The 27,556-nt window shown below is 34.1% G+C and overlaps 1 protein-coding gene across 7 annotated transcripts in view; it reads right to left on the reverse strand.

Moving 5' to 3' along the window:
• Positions 1-27,556, reverse strand: part of Mindy3 (MINDY lysine 48 deubiquitinase 3) — an 84,291-nt gene that overhangs the window by 32,203 nt on the left and 24,532 nt on the right. For 6 of the 7 annotated variants that reach the window (XR_002387798.2, XM_087207088.1, XM_087207089.1 and 3 more), the window contains 4 exons: positions 27,454-27,527; positions 25,885-25,964; positions 13,688-13,758; positions 8,679-8,759 (listed from right to left, as the gene is read on the reverse strand). Coding sequence is in view for 6 of the 7 variants with exons in the window: in XM_087207088.1 (XP_087063214.1) it covers positions 8,679-8,759; positions 13,688-13,758; positions 25,885-25,964; positions 27,454-27,527 (306 nt within the window). In the remaining variant the exon portion in view is untranslated. The remainder of the gene's footprint in view (positions 1-8,678; positions 8,760-13,687; positions 13,759-25,884; positions 25,965-27,453; positions 27,528-27,556) is intronic. The other variant, XM_087207086.1, reaches the window with a different exon arrangement.

Consider the following 27,556-nt stretch of genomic DNA (forward strand, 5'->3'; position numbering starts at 1 on the left):
TTTCATTCCTCTTAAGTAAAAACTTAAGAACAGAACTGTTGGTTCTTAACAGTAACACAAGTAATTTCTATATTGTTTTCCAAAATGGTTTTATAATCTTACATTCACATTAGCAGTATTTGAAAGTTCTAACTGGTTCACACCTAAGCTGACATCTGTTCTTTTAAAATTTTTAACTTCATCTCCCTAATGAGTGTATAATACGATCTTGTTATTGTACTGATTAGTATTTTTCTGATTCTAGTGTTACACACCTTTCCTTGTGCTGTACTGGCTATTTATCATCTTCTTGTGTCTACTTTTTAATTGGATTGTCTATTAATGAGCTTGCCAATCCTACGCTAATTGTTTTTTTTTTATTGCCAGACTATTTTGGTTTGGGCCTATGTTTCAAAGTTCAATGGACAGATGAAGAGTATGCATATCTGCCCTTGTTCCCCACCTTAGGAAGAAAGCATTGTATCTTTTCCATTCATATAAGGCATTTTTGCTGGAAGTATAGAGTACATGTCTTATCTGTTGAGAAGGTTCTGTTCTACTTCTAGTCTCCTGATAGCTTTTACCATGAACAGCTATACAATTTAGTCCAATACTTTTTCTGCAACTACTGACAGAATTATATGGCTTTTTCCTTTCCTCTGTTAAAATGATGACTTATGAGGGTGGATCTTCCAATGTTGAACCAACACTGCCATCCCTATAATAAAACCACTTTCTACATACTGCCAGATCTGACTTCTAACAGTTTGTTTTGTTAAACAAATTTTTATCTATGTTCATATTTTTCTATTATCTTTATCCAGTTTTACTATTAGCACAATGTTGATTTCCTAAAATGAGGGGAGAAGTGTTCCTTCTTTTTTCTGCTTTAAATGTTTGATATAATTCATCAGTTAAAATGTATATGAGCCTGTTGTTGTCATACAGGTAGGTTTTCAACCTAGGAATATACTTTCTTTAGTAGGTACTATTCAAATTTTATATTTCCTCCAGAGTTAGCTTCATTAATTTGTCTTCCAAGGTACTTCTTAGAAGCTGTCAAATTTATTTCAAAACAGATTTTGTAATATACTTTCTATATCCTTTTAAATTCTGTAAAATCTGTGGTAATGTCCTGTAAATTTTGATACAGTAATTTAAAAAATGTATAATTGATATTGTGTAATAGGAAGAAAAGGTCTAAAGGAGTAGGGGAAGTGGGAGGGGTAGGGGAAAGGAAAGAAGGGAAAAGAAAAAATATGAGAAAAGGAAAAAAAACAGAAACAAAGTCTTTGCAAATAGGGAAGGGTAGAGGGGGTGAAGGGAGGGCAGGGGAAGGGGAAAAGAATAAGAACCAAGATATATCATGTAAAGGTACAAGATCCCAATGATGAATATAACTGTATTTTATACCTAAAATTTATCAATAAACTTAATGAAAAAAAAAAGAAAATAATCCTAAAATTCATTTAAAACCAGAAGAGACAACAAAGACAAGGCAGGGGGCATCACAATCTCTGACTTGAAATTATACTACAAAACTGTTATAAAAATAGCATGGTACTGGCAAAAACCAAAACCATACAAAACAGACCCAAGGGCCAATGGAATGGATTAGAAGATGCAGAAACAACTCCAAACACACTCAGCCACCTTATCTTTAATAAAGGGAGCAAACACGCTCACTGGAAGAAAGATAGCCTCTTTAATAAATGGTGCTAGAAAAACTGGCTCTCCACGTGCTGAAGATCAAACCTACAGCCATATTTCTCACCATGCACTAAACTAAAATAGAAATCGATCAAAGATCTAAATATTAAAACAAAAAGCTTTTTTGTTTTGAGACAGGGTCTCATCATGTGGTCCAGGCTGGCCTTGAGCTCATGGCAATCCTCCTGCCTCAGCCTCTCAAGTGCTGGAATTACAAAAAAAAAACTAGAAAGAAAAAAATGGAAACAAAACTTTTGTAAATAAGGAGGAAAAGAGGGGTTGAAGGGAGGGGAGGGAAATGGGGATAAAGGAGACGTGAGATACCTCATGTACAGGTACAAATTCCATATGATTAATGTTATCATTAATGTATATCTAAAATATACCAATAAGAATTTAAAAAAACAAAATATAAAGAGAAATATTGAAAAAGACAAAAGGAATTAAAACAGAAACATTAAATATATTGGAAGACTGAATAGGTAGAACTATTGAAGACATAGGCATAGGTAAAGACTATGAACAAAACCCCAATCTCATAAGAAATAATACAAAGAATCAACAAATGGCATTTCATCTTATTAAACAGCTTTTGCACAGTGAAAGAAACCACCAACAGAGTAAAGAGACAACCCACGGAGTGGGAAAAAAATTTTGCCAGCTGTTCCTCAGACAAAGGACTAATATCTAGGATACATAAAGAATTCAAGAGAATAAGACCCTTCCCCCCAAATTTAGAGACCCAATCCAAAAATAGGCATCCGAAATGAACAGACACGTCTCAGATGAAGAAATAGAAAAGGCAAATAAATATATGAAAAAATGGGGCCGGGGATTTAGCTCAGTGGTTTCGCCGCCTGCTGCACAAACGCAAGGACCCGAGTTTGATCCCGCGTACCAAAAAAAAAAAATTAATTAATTAATTTAAAAAATATATATATACATGAAAAATGTTCCACAGCTCTGGTCATTTGAGAGGTGCAAATTAAAACACCGAGGTTCCACCTCACCCCAGAGAGAATGGCTGTCATCAAGAAATCAGCCAATAACAAATGCTGGTGGGGCTATGGGGACCTATAGAATTCTTATGATCAAAGACAGTTCAGCACTCCTAAGACTGCACCTACCTCTCCATACCCCTCCCCGTGGCTTGTCATAACACAATTAGGGGTGAAATCAATCTTCAGTCTCTGGAAAAATCGATCTGATGATCCTGATGCCCTACTGATACACAGGAGAAAGCAAAATGCGAAACTTGGAAAGAGAAACACCATTCGCATGGGTAGGATTTGTAAACCTCACTGGGGGGTTATGTGGGCTGTTTGAAAAGTGATACCCCAAGCTGTGGTCTCTTTATCTTTTTTTTTTGGTCTGGTCAATATGCCTAAAGGAAACTCGTGTAGTTTTCTGCTCTCAGTCTTCATAATTGAGATTTCACCAACCAACTCTACATGTATCTTGTTCCACTGCCCAAACATGATATCTCACAGCTGCTTCCAGACTCCTCCAAATGATCTCTGTTACCAAAGAGTTAGCGCATATCTGTTTTGGTTTGTTTTCCCCCTTCAGTACTGGGGATAGAACTCAGGACCTTGCGCTTGCCAGGAAGGTGTGGTGCCACTGAGCTACCTCCCTGGCAGTTAGATCATTTCTAATAGCCAAGTCCCAGTGGTCAGCCTCGCTTTGTAAGATCAATACAATGGCTCAGATTGTGCGGTCACTGAATCTTAATTTTATCTCACATTTGTCAATGTCCAGCTGTGTAATCTTGACCAAATCAATGTGCCTTGTTTTATATGAAAGGATACAAAATCCAACATTTATGTATCATTACGATGGAGCCTACTGACTCAAAAGCTCTAAAGCTTGATGATGCAAGATTAAAGTCACTTTGACATTTTTGAAGATTGTTAAATAGGGGGCCTGGGATTTAGCTCAGTGGTGCCACAGCCTGGCTCGCAAGGTCCTGAATTTGATCTCCAGTACAAAAAAAAAAAAAAGATTGTTAAATGGGTCTGCACATGTTTACTTTTTATAAAATTATCTATAATAAAAACAACTTTTTGACACCAGATGAGTAATTTAGGAGAAATGCACCCAGGAAGAAAGCATAGCAAAGTTACTTCCACAGGGAAACTCACAGACTTTGAAAGGTGCTATTTTATCAAGTCACCAAAAGAAGCAGGGTATTCTAAGCCAGCCGTTTTCATATTACATGTAAGGAGAAATTTTAAATTTTAATGAATTCAAAATAGTGATAGATTAAATGGTGATAAGTACTAGCATATGTATATAAAAGGTACCACACTAAATTTAAGGCATTCTCGAACCCTTAACAAATAGCATTCAGTCTGGAAAATTACTTAAGGCTTAAGACTGAATTTTGCAGTTTGCATTATTGCCAGAAAGTTTAAGTTAAAGAGATTTACTACACCTCTAATTCCTTCTGTGGGTCAGGTAGTTAAGCAAGATAAGTACACGATTATCTGGCTGAAGTAAGAATAATGTCAGTAAGATAACTCTTAAAACTGTTTACAGTTCATGAGATTCTATTATTTCCTCTACTCCCTCACCTTAAAGTCTTAATTTTTCCACTATGCACAATAAAACACTGTATCAAACCAATATTATTCTATTAGAAGGAAAATTGTAACTCATTGATAATTTTCCTTTCAAGGTGAATCGGAAATAATTTGATCAGTGGATTATCTATAAACATAAAATACAATAAATGCCATAAAAATCAACATCAGAAACTGAGGTCAAATTCTGAATTAAAAAAGATATAAACAGCTACAGTACAGAAAATTTACTTGGATCTATTTTTAGAGAAAAAATGCTGAAAAGAGCATCTGTGGGATTATTCAGAAGGTAAATTATTATTATTCAGGTGGTAAAACCACTCAATTCTTACGTTGGTATCTTCCTTTTCTGTATTTTAAAATTAACCAAGCCAGGTGTTGTGGCACATGCCTGTAATACCATTTGGGGAGCTTAGGCGGGCAGATTGCTGTGAGGCTAAGTTCAGCATAGGCTAAAGAGGGACTTCAAGGGCAGCCTGAACTACATAGTGAGACCCTGTCTCAAAAAGCAAAAATAAATAAAATAAAGCAGCATAAATAGATTAATCTTGCAACTGGAAAATAAGCCATGCTGTTGTAAAACAATACTAATTAAACCGTTCATTTTCCAAACTAAGTTCATTATTTTGATAATATAAGTCAGCATGGGAAAGTAGCTTCAATTTCTTAAGGAAAGATGGTTGGAAATACAAAGGGTAAAGAAGAAACTAAGAAAAACCAAAGTAAGAAATTAAATAAATTTGAATAAATATAATGTACAATAAAACTGAAGTTGAAATATGAAAGATTTTTTAGGAAAGAATATGATAGAATCTTAAAAGTTGGTCAGTATACCATTACTTCTATCATATGCAAAAGATGAGGCCTTTATTTATCTTGTACATAAACATATAAATATTTGGAAAATTGGCACATTTGCAAAATTGGGAAAAGTGAGCCAAAGTCATTAACCACTTGACAATGGAATATTTTCAGTCAAGAGGCTAGGTGAAGAATTGATGAAAACTTAAACGTAATATTCTTTGGCACAACATAAATACATATAATTCCTAATTCAATATATGTGGGGAGTTTATATACACACATAACACATCTTAATCTTTTTTGTCGCCTTCCCCAAATGTAATTATTCTGTAACTCAAGCATGTACTAATAAAAAATTTAAATAAACTTAAAAAAATTCAATGTATTTTAGAATATCATTGACTTAAAAGACATACTTTTGAGAAAAATGAACAGAAATCAAAACTGCTACTATTATTTGATAAAAAGTCAACGTATGCTTTAGCTTACTCTACAATGTAGTTAATATTACTCATAATTTTTGTTCAAAGTAATTAATTTTCAGGGTGAAAAATCACATTTCTGCCTTTTCTTTTTATTATCAGGGTCTAATAAAGTATTCATTTCCATAAAAATTTAATAACATGCATATGGAGCACATAAAACAATTATAATCTAAAAATTAAAACTAAGTCCCTGTAGATACTTAATTCAGTTTTCACTCTACATCTACAGTGTAATGACAATCTGTCATTTTAGTAAAGCAAAATCAAGTTCTATTAATTTCCATACCCCATAATTTCTTGGAAATAGTATAATTATTCTTTCTCCATTATTTGTGTGTTAAATCTTCGAGTAATGGTTTTTACATTGTTAGTTTGTTTACACACATCTTTTCACCCTATGCAGGTTAAATTCAATACAGCTTCTAGTTGATTTCATCGTATCGTACTCTATCTTGGCTGTCAGCTTTCTACTTTCCTTGCCATATACGTAATGTTAGAAGTTTTCATTCCTCTACAGACTGTTTTCTTTTGACATAGAGAATGGAATTTGGGTCAAATGAATTCTAGTAATTCTTACTGGCACTAAATTTCAATTAAAAAATGAATATTGTTTCTATCTTCTACAAAGACAGATATTCTCCTATCACTCCTCTTGAGGGAAATACAAGAAAAAAGTGATCCCAGAGCACCTACAGCAATGAGAGAAAAGCAACTAAGACATTAGTCATCACAGCTGTAACATTCTAAGTATGATCATTTGAGCAAGGCTATCCTTCACTAGAATGTACACCTCTTTAAGAACAAGAACTATTCCTGTTTATGAACACCTCTATAATCACAGCATCTGCCATAACGCCAAGCACAGATTATAAGCCCATGAGTATAAATGCCTTGATAAGTGAGCATAACACTAAACAAAGGCAGTTAAAAGTTATCATCTTCAGTGGATAAAAAATTCCACTGCTTTCCAATGGCACTGCACAACACTAAATTATAGGTTGCCTTGAAAACAGAATGTGCTTTTCTTTACTTTATTATAACCAGTATAAGGAAGTCAACATTTAAACACAAATACAGATACACAAAACAGTTTCATAGAAGAAGACATCAATATTTACAGTAAGCTGCTGAAGAAAAAACAATATTGCTCATTCAGGCCATGGAACACATAACAGAGAGTAAATAAATTCACCAAAAACAAATAACTCAAAATTCAAAAATAACAAAAACAAACCCATGGCCAAATGATTGCTCAAATGTAGAAGGACCAAATAATGAATGATTCTCGATACAATTCCAGGAACAGTAAAATTTCCAGTTCTTTCTATATGGCGAAGAACACAATAATCTTCCTTTATATTTAAAGACATCTAAAATTGGAGTCAGTGAGTGTTATTATCAGTCTCACTTACCATTTACGTGATGTTCTGGCTTGATCTTTATTTCAGAGGGGAAAAAAATTCTTAACCAGAAATTCTTTTTAAAGATTACATGTTTAAACAATCCAAAGTTTCTAAAATATACTGAAAAGAAAATGCCTATGCTTTTTAAGAACTTCAGAATGAGTCATGAAGAAATATTTTCAGGGCATTCTGGTATCACTGGAAACCAAGGGTGGGAAATTTGTGCAAAAACCATTCATTTAACTAAACAAATCCTGTACCAAATGAGCCACACCATACATTAGATCCTGAGACTATGAAGTAAGCCTCAAAAAAAAATTAGTATGAATTCAAAAGTTCTATGCTGGGCAGCAAGAGCAGCTAAAAGTTTTGATGTTATTTAATGTATTTAAGTCTTTATTTAAATAAAACTTGTTTTCAAAAATAAGAAAAAACTTATACAACTTACTAGTTTCCTATTGAAAAAGAATAGTGTTGGTGATTGAAACAACTGGCTTAAAATATATTTAGTAAGTAAACTGAAACTGATTTTTCTTTTGTTTCTGTAGATCACATTTGGCTTTTAACTTCTTCTGCCTTACTTTGGAAAGGAAATAAACAGCAAAAGCTTTCAGACTAAAAGTAACACATCAGTAAAGCCAGTTAGAGCTGTACTTGGAGCCTTCTTGGTTTTTATGGAAGAGGCAGTAAGTATGTATCTTGCTCTAAATCTACTAGCTGTATATTTGCTAGCACAGTAAAAATAAAGAGAATATATAATGAATTATACCTATAAAATTTAGCTTTATTCAGTCTTTGGTACAATTTATACAATTCACACTTGCAAAAAAACACATTGATAAATACATTTGAAAGCTCAGGGAGTAATCAAAAAAGTGTGTTAGAATTAAGAAACTTTAAAAACTACAATTTTCTATTTCTCCCCTTCAGTTCCACATCTAACAATTTTTTCCTATGATACAGATGTTTGATAAATGTTAAATGAATAATACAAAAAAGATAACATCTAAAATTTACTGAGCATTTAATCTGCACCAGGCACTGGTAAATATTTTACATTTAAGCCCGAGAACAACTCTAAGAGCTTTTATTAACCCCCAAGTTAGAGACATAAGAAAAAAAAAGAGATGTTAGTAACTGACAAGCTGAGAATTAAATAAAGGATGTCTCATACCAAAGCTCTTTTTAGTCATTCAATTGTGGAAAAATATTATAGTTAACAAAATTCAGAAATAGTTTTTCGAAATTTCTATATGAATTTGATGTAAACATTTAAATGGATTTCGTCTAGTTAATCTAATAATCAAGTACATCTTAAAATTGTGGAAAATAGTCTATCTCAAAAGAGCACATGGCTTTAAAACCACTGAAATATTAAGATGTTTAAAATTATATTTTAAGCAGATGTTGCAATTCAAATATTTTATATCACATAAGTTAGACTTTTACCCTTACAAAAAAAGCCCTTAAATTCAATTGTTTGCTTCATAACACAAATGATTTATGGAAAAAATAATGACAGATTTTATTGAAATGATTCTAGAATTAGAGCAATAGGGCACTATGTTCGTTAGTGTTGATTTTTTTAGATTTTTGGAACAAGTCATTTATTAGTGGGAATAGACGGCATCTGCAGCAAGATCCAAACTAAATATGGACTGCTAGTCCTTGTTTTCCTGATGTCATACTGCAAACTAATCCTTCCATAAGCATACCTTGGCAAAAAACACAGTGAGGTGAGTTTCACTGCCAACAATCCAAATAGGGTATTTTGGAGATTTCAAGTAAGATCCAACCTAGAAAAAAATGTAGCAAAATAAAACAAATAAATGAAAAATTTATACTGCCTTTTAAATATCTGTCCACAAATATTTGAAACATAACTAAAATGTCCAAATCCTATTTGAATATAATAACTTATTGTGAGAGTACTTTATCTCTAGAGATCAAATTTTGAACATATAAAACAAATATTTCTCTTCTTATATTGTACTTGTATATTAAAATAATACCAGGTTTTACTAAAGTGATAGAATGATTACTTTTCTTTTTGACTTGGTACCTCAAACCCAAAGCCATAAATTTCATAATTATTTTATAAAGAAAATAATTATAAGTTAACAAGATGTATGAACAAGTAAAGACAAAAAATAAGACCATTCTTTTTGTCAAAGAATCTCGGGTAATATGATAATCCCTTATGAAAAAGATGCCCTCCAAAACATTTCAGAATATGAAAGAATTCTGTCATTTGGCTTTTCATGATAGAAGAGTTCAAGATTTTACAATCTCAATAGTCTTTTTAAAGTCTACATAAAGTCACATTAGAGTCTGCCTTCATGGTTATATATCTATATAAACACTACAGTAACCAAACACTTGAAAGTATTATTTTGTGTGTGTGACTAAGAAAAAGAAGGTTTGATACTCAACAAATAAAATGGATTTGCACAGCCCATCTTGTCCACAGTCAACTGCATGCTCACATGAGGACAGAAAGCATTACTTGGAAACAACTATCTTACCAGTCAAAGTTGCTGAATTTCTTTCCCCACACAGACTGACTATAATTGGGAAATTCCAGTGACTACTTGCAGTCATTCTTTCCTAATCAGCCAGCCGTTCCCATTTCACCTACCACCATGTCCCTGTGGAATGTATTCTTATCGCTAAGAGAGAAGTGGAAAATAAGCACTTTTTTGTATTCGTGGGTAGAAAAATTGGTATGTTTGTCCTTTGACAGGAGGGATGAGTTAGCTGAGCTAACATGAGAATAATGAGCCAATAAAATAGGAAGCATAAGTTGGAGACAGCAGAGAAGAATAAGAAGAAAAGAGTAAAGGAAAAGGAAAAGCTCTCATCAGCTTTAGAGTATAAGCTGTGAGCAGTGCAAATTTTCCAATTTATATAAAAGGAACTTGAGAAATGCACAAGATAAGAGCCTAGGTATTGCAGGGCTAGGATTTAAACTTGGGTCACCTGACTACTACTCTGGTGGATTTCTAAAACATCATGTTGAGTTCTGTGGAAAAATCATTTAGATATTGTTTCATTTCTCTTTCAGAAAAAGCATGTATATGTATTTAAAATAATAAGCTAAACGATAAGATTTTATATAGAGGATCGAAGGTAAATGAAGGTTGATCTTAAGTGCTTTATAATAAAAATAAATTGAGTGCACAAATATAATTACTTTGCAAAACAGTTTGACAGTTTCTTAAAAAGGTAAATAAAGAATTGTCATATGGTCTAATTTTTTTACTCCTGGGAATAAACTAGAGAAATAACAACATGCTTACAAAAAAAATGTACATGAATGTTCATGGCAGCATTATTCAGAATAGTTAAAAAGTAGAAACAACCTACACATCCATCAACTGATGAATGGATGAGCAAACAAAATCCGTACATTATACAGCAGAGTGTTATTTTATTTAATTATAAAAAGGAAGTCAGACACACAGGTCAGACACAAAGATCATGTATCCCATATATCCTAAGAAGTCAAAGGTTATATATCCTAAGTTTCCATTTATATGAACTATCCAGGAGATGGAAAACCATAGAGACTGGAAGTAGAACAGTGGCTGCCAGGGACTGGAAGGAAGATGAAGGGGCATCTAGTGGTTAGAGCGTCTCCTTGAGGTAAGGAAAACATTCTAGAATTAGATAAGGGTGACAGCCGCACAGCCTTAGAATATAGTAATACCCACTACATTGTGTACTTCAGAATGGTGAACTTTATGATACAAGTGTAAGAAACTTAGTTTCTTAAAAGCGCACAGTCAAAAAACCAAGAATCACCTTCTTTGTTGGGCTATGTGTGTATGCGGGAGGGGTAGTGCTTCACTTATATTAATGAATGTATGGTCAAAATGATATGCAAAATTTAATTTCACTTTTAAAAAGCAATCTGCTACACTGCCATGCAATAAGGAAATGTGTTTACGTTTACAAAAATAACAAGCATAATTATTTCCCTTATGCCATTGCTCTGAACATCTGGTAAAAAAAGAAAATGTACATAGATGATGAGAATTTATATATACAAATGAACATCACGGTCTAATATAGTTTTGTTTTGTTTTTTTAAATGTTGACTCAGTTTTGAGGTTCTGGCTAGAAATTAGTCAGTCTCCTTAAAAAGGATAACAGATGAAATTCACTTGGCTTACAGATCTCTCCCAATCTTAAATTAGCCTGATGCCAGGTACCAGACAACTAGGGGCAGTCCTTCTGCTCAGAGGCTACTGAAATAAACCAAATCAGCTGCTCCACAGAAGCGCAAGAAACCTAGCTAATCCCACGCCACTTTCCACGTGTCAGGGCTCCTACACCTCCAGCTGGCTGTTCCTCTTCCCCCAGATGTAACTGCTGCGTGGCCTTGCCCAGAAGTCTTCTCTACCTTCTACTACCCATGTATCAGTGTACTGTATTGTGCCACTAAAAGAATGTTTTATCTAACTAGGAAAAAAACCCATGTAACTGCTAGTACACTACAGCAATACATAAACAAATAAATACACAGCAGGTATTAACTTCCTACTAAGATTCTGATGAAAAATCACACTCTTCTGTTCTACCTAACAGTGAAAAAAAGCAACAGGAAACATTTAGAAAACTTTATATTTCTGGTAAAATTGTCCATTCATTCAACAAGTATTTATTGAGCACATAATATGGACCCTGCAAGACAATGCTTTTCCTTCAAAGAATCTATATTCCTTTAGCAAAGATAACAGAAAAACAAATATTTTTTAAAAGCGACTAAAAAGGTAACCACAGAGTAGTTCTCCCTATGAAAGAATGTGAAAAAGAGTAACTGAGGAAATGTCATGGAAAGAGTCATTCAGACATGATCTGAAGTACAAGCTCAAGGGGAGAGTGAAGCATCCACTTAAGGAGCGAGAATGCTCCAGGTACAGAGGGCAAAGAGGTGGGCAAGTGCAGGCAAGTGACAGCAAATAGTGTGGCTGGGGCACAGGAAGGAAGAACAATGCAGCCCAAAAGACGCGATCTACATCATCAGCTCTTAAGTTACACGCTAAAGCTTTCAAAGTATAAAATCCCTATAACTCAGCCTCCTGCAAAACACATGGGTCTGCATGCTCACACACACACACCTAGACAGGCAACTTACACACGTACTTCCTTTTAGGATACAGGAACGTGCATGCTGGGGGGGAAGGGAACACAGTTTGATTCTCTGGTTGCCAGGATGTCTCAGAGTAGCTTTAGCTTGTATAATGAAAGTAATGGAAAATAAAGAAGCTGCTATTGTTTAACCATATGATAACTGCTAAGGAGTTAAGGGCAGGATAAATCCTATTTGATTACCATACCTGTATCACCTGTTTAAGTGTCATAGAAGAGGAATGTTGTCTGGTAAGCAGCAATAACACTACCAGCACTATTAAAATACATTCATTTGTACATGCATGCATGCATGCATGCATATAAACACAGACAGATGACAAGACACTGTTGATATTACTAAAAATAAACACGACTACCAGAACTACTACTATGGAACTCCTTTAAAATGGGAAAATAAAACTATAATTCTTCTTCCTTTTTCCAAAATTATGGCATCTTAGTAAGTGCAAACCATTAAAGATTTAAACCCCACTTAAAACTATTTGGCACACTCGATGGTTATTTCAGATTATTTCAGATTCTGTAGGAAGGCAATTAAATGTATAGCAATAAATGAGCATTTTATGGCAATTCCTGACCTTAGCACATGTGCTAAAGAGTTCAATGTTGTGAAATGCATGGAATTTGTGTGTGTGTGTGTGTGTGTGTGAAATCATTTTTCAGATGGGAAAAATAAAAGAATTTAGACACTTGGAAAATTCTTTATCTTTGCCTGTTATTACCAGTTGTTTTCGTAAAGCATCCTCTTTTTTATTTTTTTTAAGCATTCTCTTTTTAGTAAAAAAAAAAAGTGCTTTTTCTTCAGCTTATGAAATACATTTTTTAAATAATACTTGTCTCAATTTTTATGTATTTTTTGTGGGTTCTGTCACCTATTCTGCTCACAGGAAATGCAGCATGGTCAGTCAGTTTAACTATCCTTAGTAATCTGTCAGTTTAGGGTGGGAGATCAGGAAGGAGGCGAAGAGAGTGGCATATAACAACAGGCCTCAGTTAAAATGTGCCATTATGGGGACAAAACTAGTATCCAAAAAGCAGTGGGCCTGAGCATAAAAACTGTTGAGGACCAGCCATGATATGTATATATTGGTGGGGTCCAGGCTGCAGAACCTGCAGTCCTGAGGCTGGTGTGACTTGCTTTAGGAAAAGGGAAACACGTGGAAGGCTGCATGTTTCCTGGCTGTTATCAGGAAAATGCATGATAACAGCACTCCTAAGGAAAGATAACATCTGCTACGGACAATGCAAAAAACTGCACAAATCCAGGTATGGGGAAGGACTTAATCCCCATTAATTTGTTCCTCACTGTTGTTGCCCCATTCTTACTGCAGTCGCTATTCCAGGAAAAAGTACATTACCCTCCCCCTGTACTTCTTGCTGGCTAATAAAAGTAGGTCAAGAGTAGAAATCATTGAGTCTGCCCACTAGAGTCAGGCTCCCCAAAGTGACGCCTTGAACCTTGAATATTGTCTGTTTCTCTTTATTCCTTGTCATCCCCCTACATGTATCTGGGGTTCTGATCAGTCCTGGCAACAAACTATCTAAAATATCTTAAAAATCAATTTACCTTACAGTATCTTAAAGCTTCCATTAATGTTAAGAATCCTACAGCTGCTTGCTCATGTATACCAAGAAGTTCTGCAAAAAACAAAGAAATCAAACAACACTGTGTTAGTATATATACTCTAAAAGAGACATACATGTATGTGTATAAATATGCATATACATTTATACTATACCAAGACTTTTACTTTTACCCAAAACTATGAGCATAAAAACATAAAAGAACTCTGGAGAAGCTCCTTCTGCCATAGTCTATCAGTGATCAGTTATTTAGACATATATTACAGTGTGTTGTATTCATTCTAATACCTCATATATCAATCAACTTTTTCAGACAAGAGCTAAGGTCGGATGTAGAGATTTGGGAATCATTATGATAGAAGTGAAACTTAACATCATGGAAGAAGACAAGACAGAGAGACAAAGCATAGAGAATGAGGTAAGAGATCACTTAGAGATGTGACTGATGATGATAAAATCTGTCCACTGACTACAGCTTTTAGCTAATCTACATTAACTAGAACTATAATAGCACATTTTCATCTACACATATATCTAGAAAACATTTATTTTCTGGTTCAAACTTGTGTTTATATATAATTTTTGTGTGTATATATAATTTTGCATTTTTTTCACCATCTGGTCATTTCCAACTTTCTATTAGGATACTTTTTTATCAGTTAATGCAGTAAGAATATTAATTCCGGCATTTTTGTTGCAAATATTTTACTAAGCATTCTTGAGTACACAGTATCTCTATAGTAAAAGGTAAGAAGCAGTAGTTTAATATTTTGGATTTGTAAGTTCAAATCTAAAAGGTGGTACATATACTATCATTTTATATTGAGATGTGACTTTGTGCTTCACAGGGCCTTTGAAGACACTACATCAAGTCAAAACATTTTTGTAATGTGACATTAATTGCCCTTTTTTATTCTCACTCTGTCATGACTGCAGAGAAAATTGAGAGGCTAAATATTGTGCTCTATCACAACAGTCTGAAATCATAAACAGATATAGAAATCTACTGTCAACTAACGAACGAGGCTTTAAGGGGATTTGCAAAACTTTAAAACAATGCCACTACTAATTTTGTTTTTAAAAATAGTTTCTTTAAATTATTTAAAGTGATTTTGGAATCAGCATAAAGATGAGAGTTAATGTTATGGAGATCAAAAAGACAGACAAAGCATAGAGAATGTTATTTATATTGAGAAGCAGGGGGCATATTATTTTATTTTTAAATGAATTAGCATACATTTTAAATTTTTCTCAATTTCTCACATGAAAAATATTGATCATTAAAAAAATATTGATCATTGTTGGCTTATAATCTATAAGTAAAACTTCTTTGGGATCCTCAATAATTATTAAGAATATAAAGAATACATGACCAAGAGAGTCACAATTTCTAAAATCAATTACCACCACCTAGTGTTACAACCAGATACTACACCTTCATTTAAACAAACATATAGAATAGTGTGTTTATATCATGTTACTAAATACAGCAAACTAGCTTTTCATAAATCTTGTGTGATGAATTATTTGGATTATGTCAGTAATCAGATGCCTAAACATCCAGTTTGGATGGCAATGTTTAAAAATGTATTATACCTATTTCTTTAAGCAGAACATATACTTAAAATTAATCTCTTTAGATAATTTAAGCACATCATTAAAAATATTTATTTTTATACCAAGCTATAATACAGTGAGGATATAGTATTCTCACCTATTACAACATGTAGAATTTAGCTGTGTGAGGCTTTCTCAATAAGAAGTCTATTTACTCTTGCAGAAAATTCTACTAAGTTTGTAATGATATATTTTTATTGCCAATATTTATCTTATAAAAGACTTAAAAAAGCATAAAGACTCATCCTATTTCTGATTGAATTTTTAGGAGTATTGCATATTAGAGTACTACTAGACAGCACCAGACATTAAGACTATTCTTTGGCCTAACTATAATATCCATGGTTATCTTTGACTTTTAATTGACAAATGTGTATATATTGATGATGCCTGAAAATACATATATTGTGGAATGGTTAAATCAGGTTGATTAATATATGTATTAACTCATGTACTTATTTTTATGGTGAGAACCCTTAAAATCTATGTCAGTGATATTCAATAGTTGTCCCTCCAATATGTTGAATAACAGATCTCCCAATCTTATTTCTCTTTTCTAACTGACATTTTGTATCATTTGACCAACAAATATCTTCCAACTCCCTCGTATCCCTGGTAACCATCATTTTGCTCTGCTTTTCTGATTTCACTTTCCAAAGATTATGGGAATATTTTAGAATTTCTATCTAATCTGGTTTTCGTAGCCTAGCAATTAAGGTTAATCATTATCAGTCCCCATCACCCTCAGACTGACCATGTGTCTCTAACCCTAGTTTTATACTCTTCATACTTGGATTTGCTGTGGTATAGTCTTTTCTCCTTTCCTATCAATCTGTCAGGGTGTCTACAGGAGTCTCTCTTGGACCTTTCCAAGTGGACCTGACTTGGAAACCAGGGAACTGTTCTAAATTGATTTAACAAACATAGCCTGAGTGTCGAGGATTGTAAAGAACACTGCTAACCACAGTTCAGGAATGCAAACTACAACTGGGAAGATGATGATCAAATCCTTTCAAAGACACTTGAGTAATAGGCAGTAAGGGACAAGGGAGGATGTGGTAAGTGGCAGGTAAGAAAACTTCTCAGAGTTAAGATCATATTCAGCTGTGAAAATCAGAAGCTGTGCTGTTTAGAAATAGCACATCAAATGGACACTGAGGGACAGGATAGGTATAGAGAAGAGGGATATAATGTGGGACTTTAGACACAGGGACAAGCATGAACAAACATTTTTTTAAAAGGCAAGTAGCAATATTTTTCTCAAGTAGCTTGTGATGGCTGAAAAATAAGCTAGGATGAAACTGAGTAATGAAAAAAAATCTGTAATTAAAAATTAGCAAAAAGGGCTTGGGATTTAGCTCAGTGGTTCCACCGCCTGGCTTGCAAGTGCAAGGTCCTGAGTTCGATCCCCGGTACATAAAAAAAAAAATTAGAAAAAAAAGACTTTACAAGACTATTACAACAAAAACAGAAAGCAGTAAGATACTGAAAAAAGCCTGAGTATCTCACCAATAGGTAAAGCTGCCTGCAATTTGAGGCATGAATTTATGTTTGATAGTAAGCTTTTTAAATCCACTTACCAGTTGTTTATCATATTCTTGTTAGATTGCTAGACTAGACAACCATCTAGGATTGCTAAATTTAACAAATAAAAAAACCATGATGTCCAACCAGTTAAATTTAAGTTTCATATACAAAAATCAACTTTTAATATCTTTGAAATATTGTACGGGACAAAATTATTCCAAAAACATTGTTTCTTTTACAACCTGAAATTCAAATTTAACTGGACAATCAGTATTTTATCTGGCAATCTAATTCCAGTTAATATATTTTTGCAAGTAATAAAACTCACGGAAAAGAGCATTTCTGATCTTTTCTCATATTAATTCTGATAAACAAAATACAATTCTAATTTTTATAGTACTAGCCATGCATTTGCAACTTATATCAATTAATAAATATCAGAGCTTCAAAATGATCTTATTCTTTGGTGTTTAGATTCACTTATTTTCTGTATATCCTAAGTTCATGAACTTCAAATAACTGTGGTCAATAGGCTCTAATACTGATTTCTGTTTTTAGGAAAACCAAGAAAAAAAGACAAAAAATGAAGGAACCTTCAGGTTTCTTGTTCAAAACAATTGACACTTGCTATTCCAATCCTATGAAATAAAGAACGTATTAATAAAAATAACCATCAAATAAACATCCCAAAACAATAAATGTGTAACACAAAGAGTGTACATATATAAAGGATTCCCTTAAAATAAAAAAGAGAATATGGAAAAAACTGGCCTACACGAAAACCAAATCAAAGAAAACCTTAGCTTGAAATACATATATTACTACACAATGAAGACAGACAAGGGTAGATAGGGGACTGACCCCAAAATGATCTCAGTCCCTTAGTAAGGAATTTGGATTTTTTTTTTTCAGTACATGGAGAAGCCAGCCATTGAATGGTTTAAGTGAGAAAGAAACACGATCTAGTCCATAACACGTCACCTCAGCCACTATGAAGGAGTGAGGGAGTAGGCAGGAATGCAATCAGAAGATCAGTGCTACTGCAGTTTATTTCTGTCCATTGCAGAAGCAAAGGCTAGTTTAGCAATTCAAACAAAATGAGGAACATGGATTTACGACCCATATGATCTTTATGATAAACTTTTTTACTAAAGCACACACAAGACAATCTGGATGGGAAGACTTACTACTGTAAAGATGTCCTTTGATTAAAATAATTTACAAGTTGAATATAACCTCAGCCCAAGTCCTCACAAACTTCTTAAAACTAGAACTGAAAAGCTGGGGGGAAAGTTCAATTGGAAAAGCAAATACAGAAATGACTATGATAATTGTGTGTGTGTGTGTGTGTGTGTGTGTGTCGCGCGCATGCACGTGCACATGCATGGGCATGCTGGAGACTGAAACCAGGGTTATGGGTATTTGTCACTCAGCTAAATCTCCAGCCCTGATAATTGTGAAAAAGTACAATATCAGGAAATATGTGCTAACAAATCTCAAAATATATTATAAAGCTACATAACAGTAGTTTGGCAGAAGAACTCACAGATCAGTAGAATAAAAGAGTTCAAAAAGTGACTTAATAAACATGGGAAATAATGTTTTTTGATAAAAGAAGTGTTTTGTACTTGATTATATGGAAATCAGAGCTTAGGTAATACTTGAGAAAAAGTAAAAAGGTAGGGCTTGTAGCTCAGTGGCAGAGTGCCTGTCTATTATGTACAAAATTCTGGGTTCCATCCTCAGGATTAGGAAAAAAAAAAAAAAGAAAAAGAAAAATGTTAGATCCCTACCTCAATACCACTCAAATCAATAATCTAGATAAGCTAAGGACCTAAATATTAAAAAAAAATAAATCCCACAAAAGAATCTGAAGAAAATATTAATATTAATTTAATCTTGAGGTGAGAGAAATATAGAATTGATACAAAAGGAAAAACAGCACAAAAAAACAAGCCAAAACAGTAAAGATCAAACAATTTAACTGCATAAAAAAGAAAACCCTGGGTACAATAAAAGACATCATTAGCGAAACTAACAAGAAACAGAAAGCACTGGAAGAAAATATTTGCAACATAGAGTTAAGACACAAAGAACTAAAAGAATCTATAAAGTCCTGGACGTTACAAAAGAAAAAATAACCTCTCCTCAAAATACCAAAGGCTAGTAAGAGGCAATTCCCAGAAAGAACATTAAAGGGGACAAACTCATGCAAATCATGATGAAGCTCAGGTTCACTAGGAACCAGAGAAATGCACCTTAAAACAGGCCGTCCCTGGACAGTAAACTGGGCAAACAAAATGTTAAAGACGGTCAATTCTGAGTGTTACCAGGATGCAGAAAAATGGGGACTCTCCTTCACAGTTGAAAGGATAAGTTTTTACTTTAGTGGTTGGTGATACAGATTTCAGAAGGAAATTTAGCATTATTTATCATAATTTAAAAGATGCTCTTCAAAAGGTTAAACCTTATGAGTTAAACTATGAGACAGGATTTCAACTCCAAGGCATATAATAAGGAAAAATGAAAACTATGTCCTCACAAAAAAATTACACATAACTGTTGTTAATAGCACTACTCATAATGGTCAGCTAGATACACTCCAAATATCCCTTAATGATGAATGAAGGTGGTATATCCATGCAATGATTTATTCATCAGTAAAAAGAAGTGATGTGGTGATACATGAAAAACACTACATTAAATGAAAGAAGCCAGTTACAAAAACTAGACACTGAGTGATTCTATTTATATGAAAGATCCACAACATGCAAATATGTAGAGGAAGAAAGTGGAAGGAATTAGAGAGAGTTGCTGTTAATGGGGACAGTTTATGTTCTAGTTTAGACCTCTAGTGTCCCCCAGAAATCTCATGTGTTCAGAGAAAGCTTTTGGAAGGTGGGGCCGTGGGGATTAATCCACTGATGAGTTTCTAGCTAAATATGCTGTTAGGAGGTAGGGCCTGGTCAGAAGGGATGTGTGACTGGGGATGTAACCTCAAAGGGTGAAGTCTTGTCCTTGGCTCCTTCCTTCTCCCTCTGCTTACTGACCACTGTAAGCTAAGTAGTTTTCTTCCACCAGGCCCCTATGCCATGGCATTTCTGCCTCAGAGCCCGCCAACCATGGGCTAAAACCACTGAAACCATGAGACAAATAAATCTTCCTCCGTTAAGTTGCAGGTGTCAGGTATTTTGTCCCTGCAACTGGAAGAGAACTAATAGTTTCTTTTTGTGTAAGGAAAATAAGTAGAAACTGATTGTGGTGATGGTTGCACAATTCTTGAGAACATACTAAAAGCTATTTAATTGTCCATTTTAAATGGGTGGCATGCATGATATGTCAATTATGTTTCAATAAAGTTATTAAGCATGTTAATAGATGAATAAATCTTTAACACATAGTCTACTTTTAGAAATTAATTCTGAAGGAATATTTGTAGAGGCAAGATTTAAACATAATGCTTATGATAGCCCTGGTAGACTACAATTCTGCCTGAAAATTCACATAGGCAAAACTAGAAACAATCTAAATGTTCACCATAAATAAACTCAAGGCAAAAGAGAGACTACAAAAAACATGCTTACTATCTATGACAGAGCAAGCATTGATAGTTGTAATAAAGATGAGAAAAATGACCTAGTCATATCTTTTTTCACCTCATTCCTGGGGTTGGAACGCAGGCTCCTGTGCATACTCCCTTGAGCTGTATCCTTGGGCCTCCCTGTTTATCTTTCATGGAACCGTCTTATTCTTTCCTGAGTAATACATAGTATCTACTTTCTCTACAATTGCCAGATTGATGATTATACCTAAGAAAATAAAACTAACTCTAATTTAGAGTGGTTGGGTCTACTTAACATCATCTAAACTCTTGCTGCCAACTCCAAAATTGAAAAAATTTCTCTTGCAATGTCTTTATCTGTTTCTCCTTCCCAGCAGTTGTGCAACTTTTCTTCTCTGCCATTCTCTAACTTGACTTTTGCCCATTCACATTCAGCAAACTTCCAAATCTTGAGGTTTCAGAGTTTAAAACTTTCACACATCAAATTGCCTTTATCTTTCTTCAGCCTGTTATTTCTTTAAAAAATTTTCATCTTCCCAAGACTACTGCTAATCTTTACCCCGTTTACTAGTTTTATAAAAGTGGTTCTCCTCCTAGGTTTTAAGCAATTTAGGCAACTTCTAACCCTTAAAAAAAAAACCTATGTACTCCACTTCTTGGCTTTGTTACCAGGCAAAGACAATTTCATTACCTATATTTCTAAAATATTACTCCCTATGATCTGGCTGCCATCACACCTGTTCTTTTAAAAAAAATCTTGCTAACTACTAAATTCATAGCTTTTTCTGAGGCCTCATTCCCCTTGAGTGACATACATTTCATGGCTCATTCACCTATTCTTTACCATGGACACGAATCTTTGGATTAAATCATTAACTTCAGTTCTTTCTCTATAACACAACAATCTAACACTCAGGGTTCCCGTGAAATTTAAATAAGATAAACATCTTCCATGTTACCCCACATACAAAGTGTGATTAAAAAAATAAATATTTAAATCTAAAAATACTCAAGACAGTAGAAGGCATATTACAGTGGACCCCTGACTTATGAAGTCGATTCATTCCTAAGGCCTGGTTGTAACTCAAGTTGGTCAACTGAAGGCTCAGGCACAGCCTTCATTCAGTCTCTCTCCACAGCCTTGAAAGTCTCTCTCCTGTGTACAGGCTGATCTCAGTGTCCTTAGACAGACATTGGGCCAGGATTTCTCAATTTAACCCCACACAGGAAAGGATGCTGTAATATTCCTTTCAGAACTCTTTAAGGATTAAATCTGTATCTGAGACCATCTGAAAGCACAAGAGGCCAGCATTCAGGTCATAACGCAAGACTTCGTTCGTAAGTTAAAATTGAAATACTGGTCATAACCCAAGTTGTTAGAATGTCAGCCAAGTTGTAACTGGAGGGTTCACTGTACTATTAATCTCTCTCAAAAAACTCTCTCTTGCTTCAAACACGCTTAGCTCATCATTCTCGCCACTTTCTGAAGCAGTTCTAGAAGTTCTCTTTTGTCTTTGGTTGCTCTGCTGTGGCTGCCTCCTTGTCCTGAATGGATTCAAAACATTTATCGTTCATGGTCATTTTGACTTTGGAGAAGAGCCAGAGGTCACATGGTGCGTGATACAGTGAGGAAGGTAGATGATGACACACTGTTTTTAGGAGTCTACCTTTTCACTGGATGGCACTGGGTAGCTGAATTCACCAAATTTTTGCTCACACCACATAAGGACACTCATGAAAGAGGACTTCCAGAACTGCTTCAGAAAGTGGCAAGAACGATGGGATAGGTGTGTTTGAAGTGAGTGAATTTTCAGGGAGATTAATGGCTAATCTATAGAGAAACATGTCTTTAACTGTAATCATTTCTTTTTAAAGTAAGCATACAGAATTTTTTTTATCAGCCCTTGTACATATTTTACACTAAGGAAGGAAATGCAGTACAAAAGGCAGTGTAAATTGTAATGATTAAGTACCCTGGCTCTATAGAATCATACTACCATAGATCAAATCTTAGGTCTATTTACTACACTGTGTGAAGTTAAGCAAGATACTTTACCATTTGGTACTTCAGTTTCTTCATCTGTAAAATGAGAATAATGAGCATAGGATAATTATGTGAACGAAGTGAGCAGGAAGAGATGAATATCTGTTATTTGACTTTAGGCAAATTACTAAGTTTCTAAGCCTCAGTTTTCTTAACAAAATTGAGTGTAAACATACCTATCTAAAACACACTGCTCGGCATAAAGTACATCAATAGTAGTTTCTCTTTTTTCAAAGTGCATGAATGGCAGGTAGCTATTATCATCATGTCCCCCTCTCACCTGTTTAGGCTACGTTCTACAGCTCTCAATTGGTGACTGCACTGAAACTTGCTTCTGCTTCACAAGTCTGCATTTCTCTGCTCAATACCTTTAATGACTCTCTTCCTAATACTTGCCAATTAAAGTTTAAACTTCTTAGTGTTCAAGAGCCTCTGAATTCTTACCCAATCCTATGTTGATAATCTTTCTTTTTTATAGTTTGTCAGAAATCCAGGGTTCTAATTCACTGGTTCTCAAACCTGGTTGAACATCAGAACCATCCGAGAGGAATTTTACAATATATACCCATAGCCCACCACCTAGAGATTCTAACTTCACTGCTCTCAGCTGGGGTCTGAGTAGTCCTGTATTTTGAAGCTTCCCAAATGGTGTTACACAGTCAGAATTAAGAACCATTCTTCTGCTCAGACTGCTTTGCCTGGCTACTCCTAAACATAACCTGTACTTTTCTTCAAGTGCTCCGCTGTTCATTGCACATGGTTCCATTGACATGTGAACTCCTTTTTAAAGTCTATTTACCCGGCATAACACAGTAGGAAAGTTTCCTCCTTCCTCTGAACGTTTTGTCCTCTGAATATGTCTGGCGTTTTATTTCAACATGCTTCATTTGCCCGTGAACCATAGGTATTTGGGTACATTTTCTGCTTTCTCTAACCCAAGTGCACAACCACTTGACGGAAAACTGTGTTGTTCCTATTGGCCACTGTAGGCATTTTAGAAATCTGATCTTAATTTCACAACAACCCTTTGAGGACAGTATTACTTCCATATTTTATAAAGATGGAAACTGACACCGAAAGAAATAAAGCAACTTGCCTATGCATTTTAAAATTAGCATTGTTTATACTTTTTTTTAATATTACACACCCCCTACCATGTTGCCAGAGCAGGAAATAAATCCAATAAATGCTGAATGAATGTACAGATTTTTAAGTTTAGTTAAGTGAAAATAGATTCAACTTCAAGTCAACATTCCTCATGACTGAGGAAAAATGCCAAAAAGATATTCTATTTTCTTTTCTATTCTAAAATAATTATTTCAAAGTCAGTGCTTAGTTTTGATCTTTAAACTACAGTGGTACTTCAGTTTGCAAACTTAATTCTTTCCATGATTCTGGTTGCAAACTGAATTGGAAGAGAACCTAATCATATTCAATGATTAGGTTTAATGTTGACCTTATAGGGAAATTTATTTAGTTTGCAATCAGAATTGTGGAATTAAGTTCAGGAACTGAAGTACCACTTTTACTTATCATGTATCTACAGGAAGATGACAGCCTTGAAAGGCAATAGTTCAAGAAAGAGAAAAGATAAATTTGTATATATCAAGAGCCAAAACTTAATAAATGACTTACATTTTCAATAAGGCAGTAACTTCGGGGCAAGAGGAAGAGCCTATGGAACCCAGAGGATGTGTGGTGAGAAGCCCAAGGCGAGGAAGGAGAAGTGCATTGTGGGAGTAGGACAGGCTTGGCAGAAACTCAGATGAATATAAAAATGGACCACAACAATTAGTAGTGTGTGCCAGAATAACGTGGCTGAGTTATGGCCATAGCACACAGGAGGAGGTAACAGGGACAGAGGCCACATGGGTAGAGAACCAAGTTCAGTAAGAAACAGATGTTCCTTCCCTAATCGATTGAAATGATACACTTCAGAGCCTAGAAACCATTGGGAGAAGGAGAAAGAGGGGCGAGAGGGGGTGAGACCAGAGAAACCTGAGTATTACCCAAGAGAAACCGAGATTCTTTTCACTGGGAGGATCCCATTCTTTCAGCTATGAATCATAAAAAAATTTCAAGAATAGGATGCACTTAATTACACAAAACAAAGCAGAATAACCTGAGATTCTTTTGTTTTGCTTTGTTTTGTCCATGAATTTCACCGCTTAAATTTTGACCTTTACCAGAAATTGGCAAACTGAAGTTCTCATTCTAACTTTATCACTCACTGAATAATTTTGCAAATATTAAATAATATAGAGAGGAAATTAGTTCTTAAATTTCTGAAACAGTAAAATGAAGAGTTGGACAGCACTACGATGCCTTTTAAGTTCCATAATTTTTACTGATTTTTTTTCTTAACGTTTTATTCCTTCATGTTTCTGCTAATTAACTATACATATTTCTAAAATGCAAGAAAAAGTCAAATTGAAGATCAATAATCAATTAAATGGGAGCAAAGAGTAGTAGCTTATTTTCTCAGTCATATTTATTGTTTTTATGATGGTTTAATCTAAGTATAAATTAGCAAAAAATTATAGGATAATTTTTCCTTGTGAACTATAGTAACTACGGAGCTTTGTGTACTATATTATACACTTCAGTGAGAGGTACACAGTAGTTAGTATAGGTTGAGCAAGGAAACAAATAAATTTAGACTGAGCCAGGAATAGCCAGAGTAATTTTATTCACTGTTGTATATCAGCTCCCCTTAACGGAATAGAATGGTTGATGTATTTCTCTTCAACATTCATAGCGACATAAGAAGTTTCAGAAAAGAAGTAACTGAGATCAGAAAGTGGTGATGGAGTTTAAGTATTTTAAGTCTCAGCTGACATTAAATTATCCCAGCAGTTTAAAGAAAATTATGCATATTAAAAGTAACACAGGCAAACTCACTGTATTCTCTAAGCAAATGTTTCAAGTCACTATTTGATTTGTAATTTTCCTCAATTTTATACAACAAACTCTACATTGTCTCTGGATAAATATGTACTGTTTATTATTTTAAGAGACTTATTATTCTCTCTAAAGATGTTAGTCCTAAAATCCCTAATCTCATACTAGAGAAAACAAAGGGCTCGAGAAGTTCGGTACACTCTTGGGAATGAAACCCAAGATTGCCTGGCTCTAAAAATTCATGCTCTTAATATTTTAGTACCGAAAACTGTTGTGGAATCTTCTATTAGGAAGCACTTACCTTAAGCTCTAAAGTAGGGCCATTAAAAAGATAATATAATCAATTATGTTGTAATGATATATTAACCACCAAAGATATAACCACAATAAAAGCTGGGCATGGGGCACGAGCTTGTAGTCCCAGCATTCTGGGGGACTGAGCCAGGAGTGTCGCAAGTTCAAGCCCAGCCTGGACAACTTAGCGAGAGCCTGTCTCCAAGAACAAAACCACAGCAAAGAATATACTTACGCATTCCTGAACATTCTCTATCACCATCCCATACATTGGAAACAGCATGCCCCGTCAGTAGGAGGTTAATTAAACTTTGGCTATTAATAAAAATTAAAAAGTAATTAAAATATGAATAAAACAATGTTCAAGTAATTCCTATGGTAAGGCATTAAAATAATGACTTTTTCCATTAAATTATATTATGAAACAAGGGGAAAACTTACCTTTTCCACTTTATATACTCATCTTTGTTAAATGAAACATGAAATGTATCATCACAAAAGCATCTACTATTTTACATAATCATACAACTTTAAGATACCATTAATTAAAAGGATGAAAAAATAAACAATATTTTGATAATTTACTTAATATTTATAATCGGCTTCTAAAACACATATATAGTTACTAATAACATGTTTTGTTTTTGATGGAAGACATGTAAATTTTAACCTGTGAGGCAGAAAGGTCTACAAAGAAGGACTCACTATAAGAGTACATTAACTATCATTGTCTATTGATTTCAATAAAAATAAGCTGTGACAGGCTTGAGAGGGACAGTGGTCCCAGAGGAAAATGGAATTTTGTTTTTCCTTCTACAGAGGAAAGTATTGAAAAGTGGGTTAATAACATACTTCTCAGTTGGCATAAGTAAATTTCATCTTTTAAACAATTTCATAAATGAAACAAAGCATTTTTCTTAGAATACCCCCTCCATTATTACCTTAAAATACCAGAATAAATGCAATGCATACTTAAACCTAAACTGGAAATTAACATTTAATGCATAAAGCAAGCAATGCATAAAGCACAAGATATTCAAACCTATACACATTAGGCTCTCAATAGTATTGGCAAGAAAAACCACCTGACTCAGCTGTGTTTTATCTTTTTCTAACAATGGTTAATACATGGTTTATCATTATCTTCCAAGTAGTTACTCAGAGTTCAAGACATAGATAAAAAAAAGATTCCCTTTTACCAAGAAACAAAGGAATTCTAGCATAAAGATTTCTTTTCAATGAACTAAGAGAAACTAGAAGTAGAAATGAAACAAACATATACATTGAAATATTTTTTGAAACAACAGAATAGGTAATTTGGAGAATTATTTAAACTTCTCCCTACTTCCTATTTATGTTTCTTCTATTTTGTGCTTTATTGGTATACATATTTTGAGTTTCTCATATAAGGGAAACAATGTGATATTTAAGCTTGTGTGTCTGACCTATTTCTTCATTTAACATTGTGTTCTCAAATTGCATCCAATTTCCTACAAATGACTTAAATTTATCTTTCTTTATGGTACAGTAGTACTCCATTTTGTATAAATACCATGTTTTCTTTATCTATTCATCTGCTGGTGGACATATATGCTGTTTCCAAGATCTAGCTATTATAAACTATACTACTATAAACATAGGTATCTGTGTACCCCTGTAATATGATTATCTTAGCTCTTTTGGGAAGATACCTAGAAAGGGGATAGTTGGATCAGATGGAATTTCTATTTCTAGTTTTTTGAGGATTATCAAGTCAAGTTTCTAAAACTAAAGCCAGCAAAAAGAGATAATAAATTTTAGTTACCTGCCATGTCCATATACAGGATCTATCAAAGGTTCACTTGCATCTTCAATTTCATTTTTTATGTTTTCAATGCCCTGAAGAAACCAAGAATTCATTTACTTGA

The sequence above is a fragment of the Heterocephalus glaber genome, unplaced genomic scaffold (genome assembly GCF_053883595.1).
Source record: "Heterocephalus glaber isolate CG9 unplaced genomic scaffold, H.glaber_assembly_v1.0 deba00000768, whole genome shotgun sequence".
Classification (NCBI taxonomy): Eukaryota; Metazoa; Chordata; class Mammalia; order Rodentia; family Bathyergidae; genus Heterocephalus; species Heterocephalus glaber.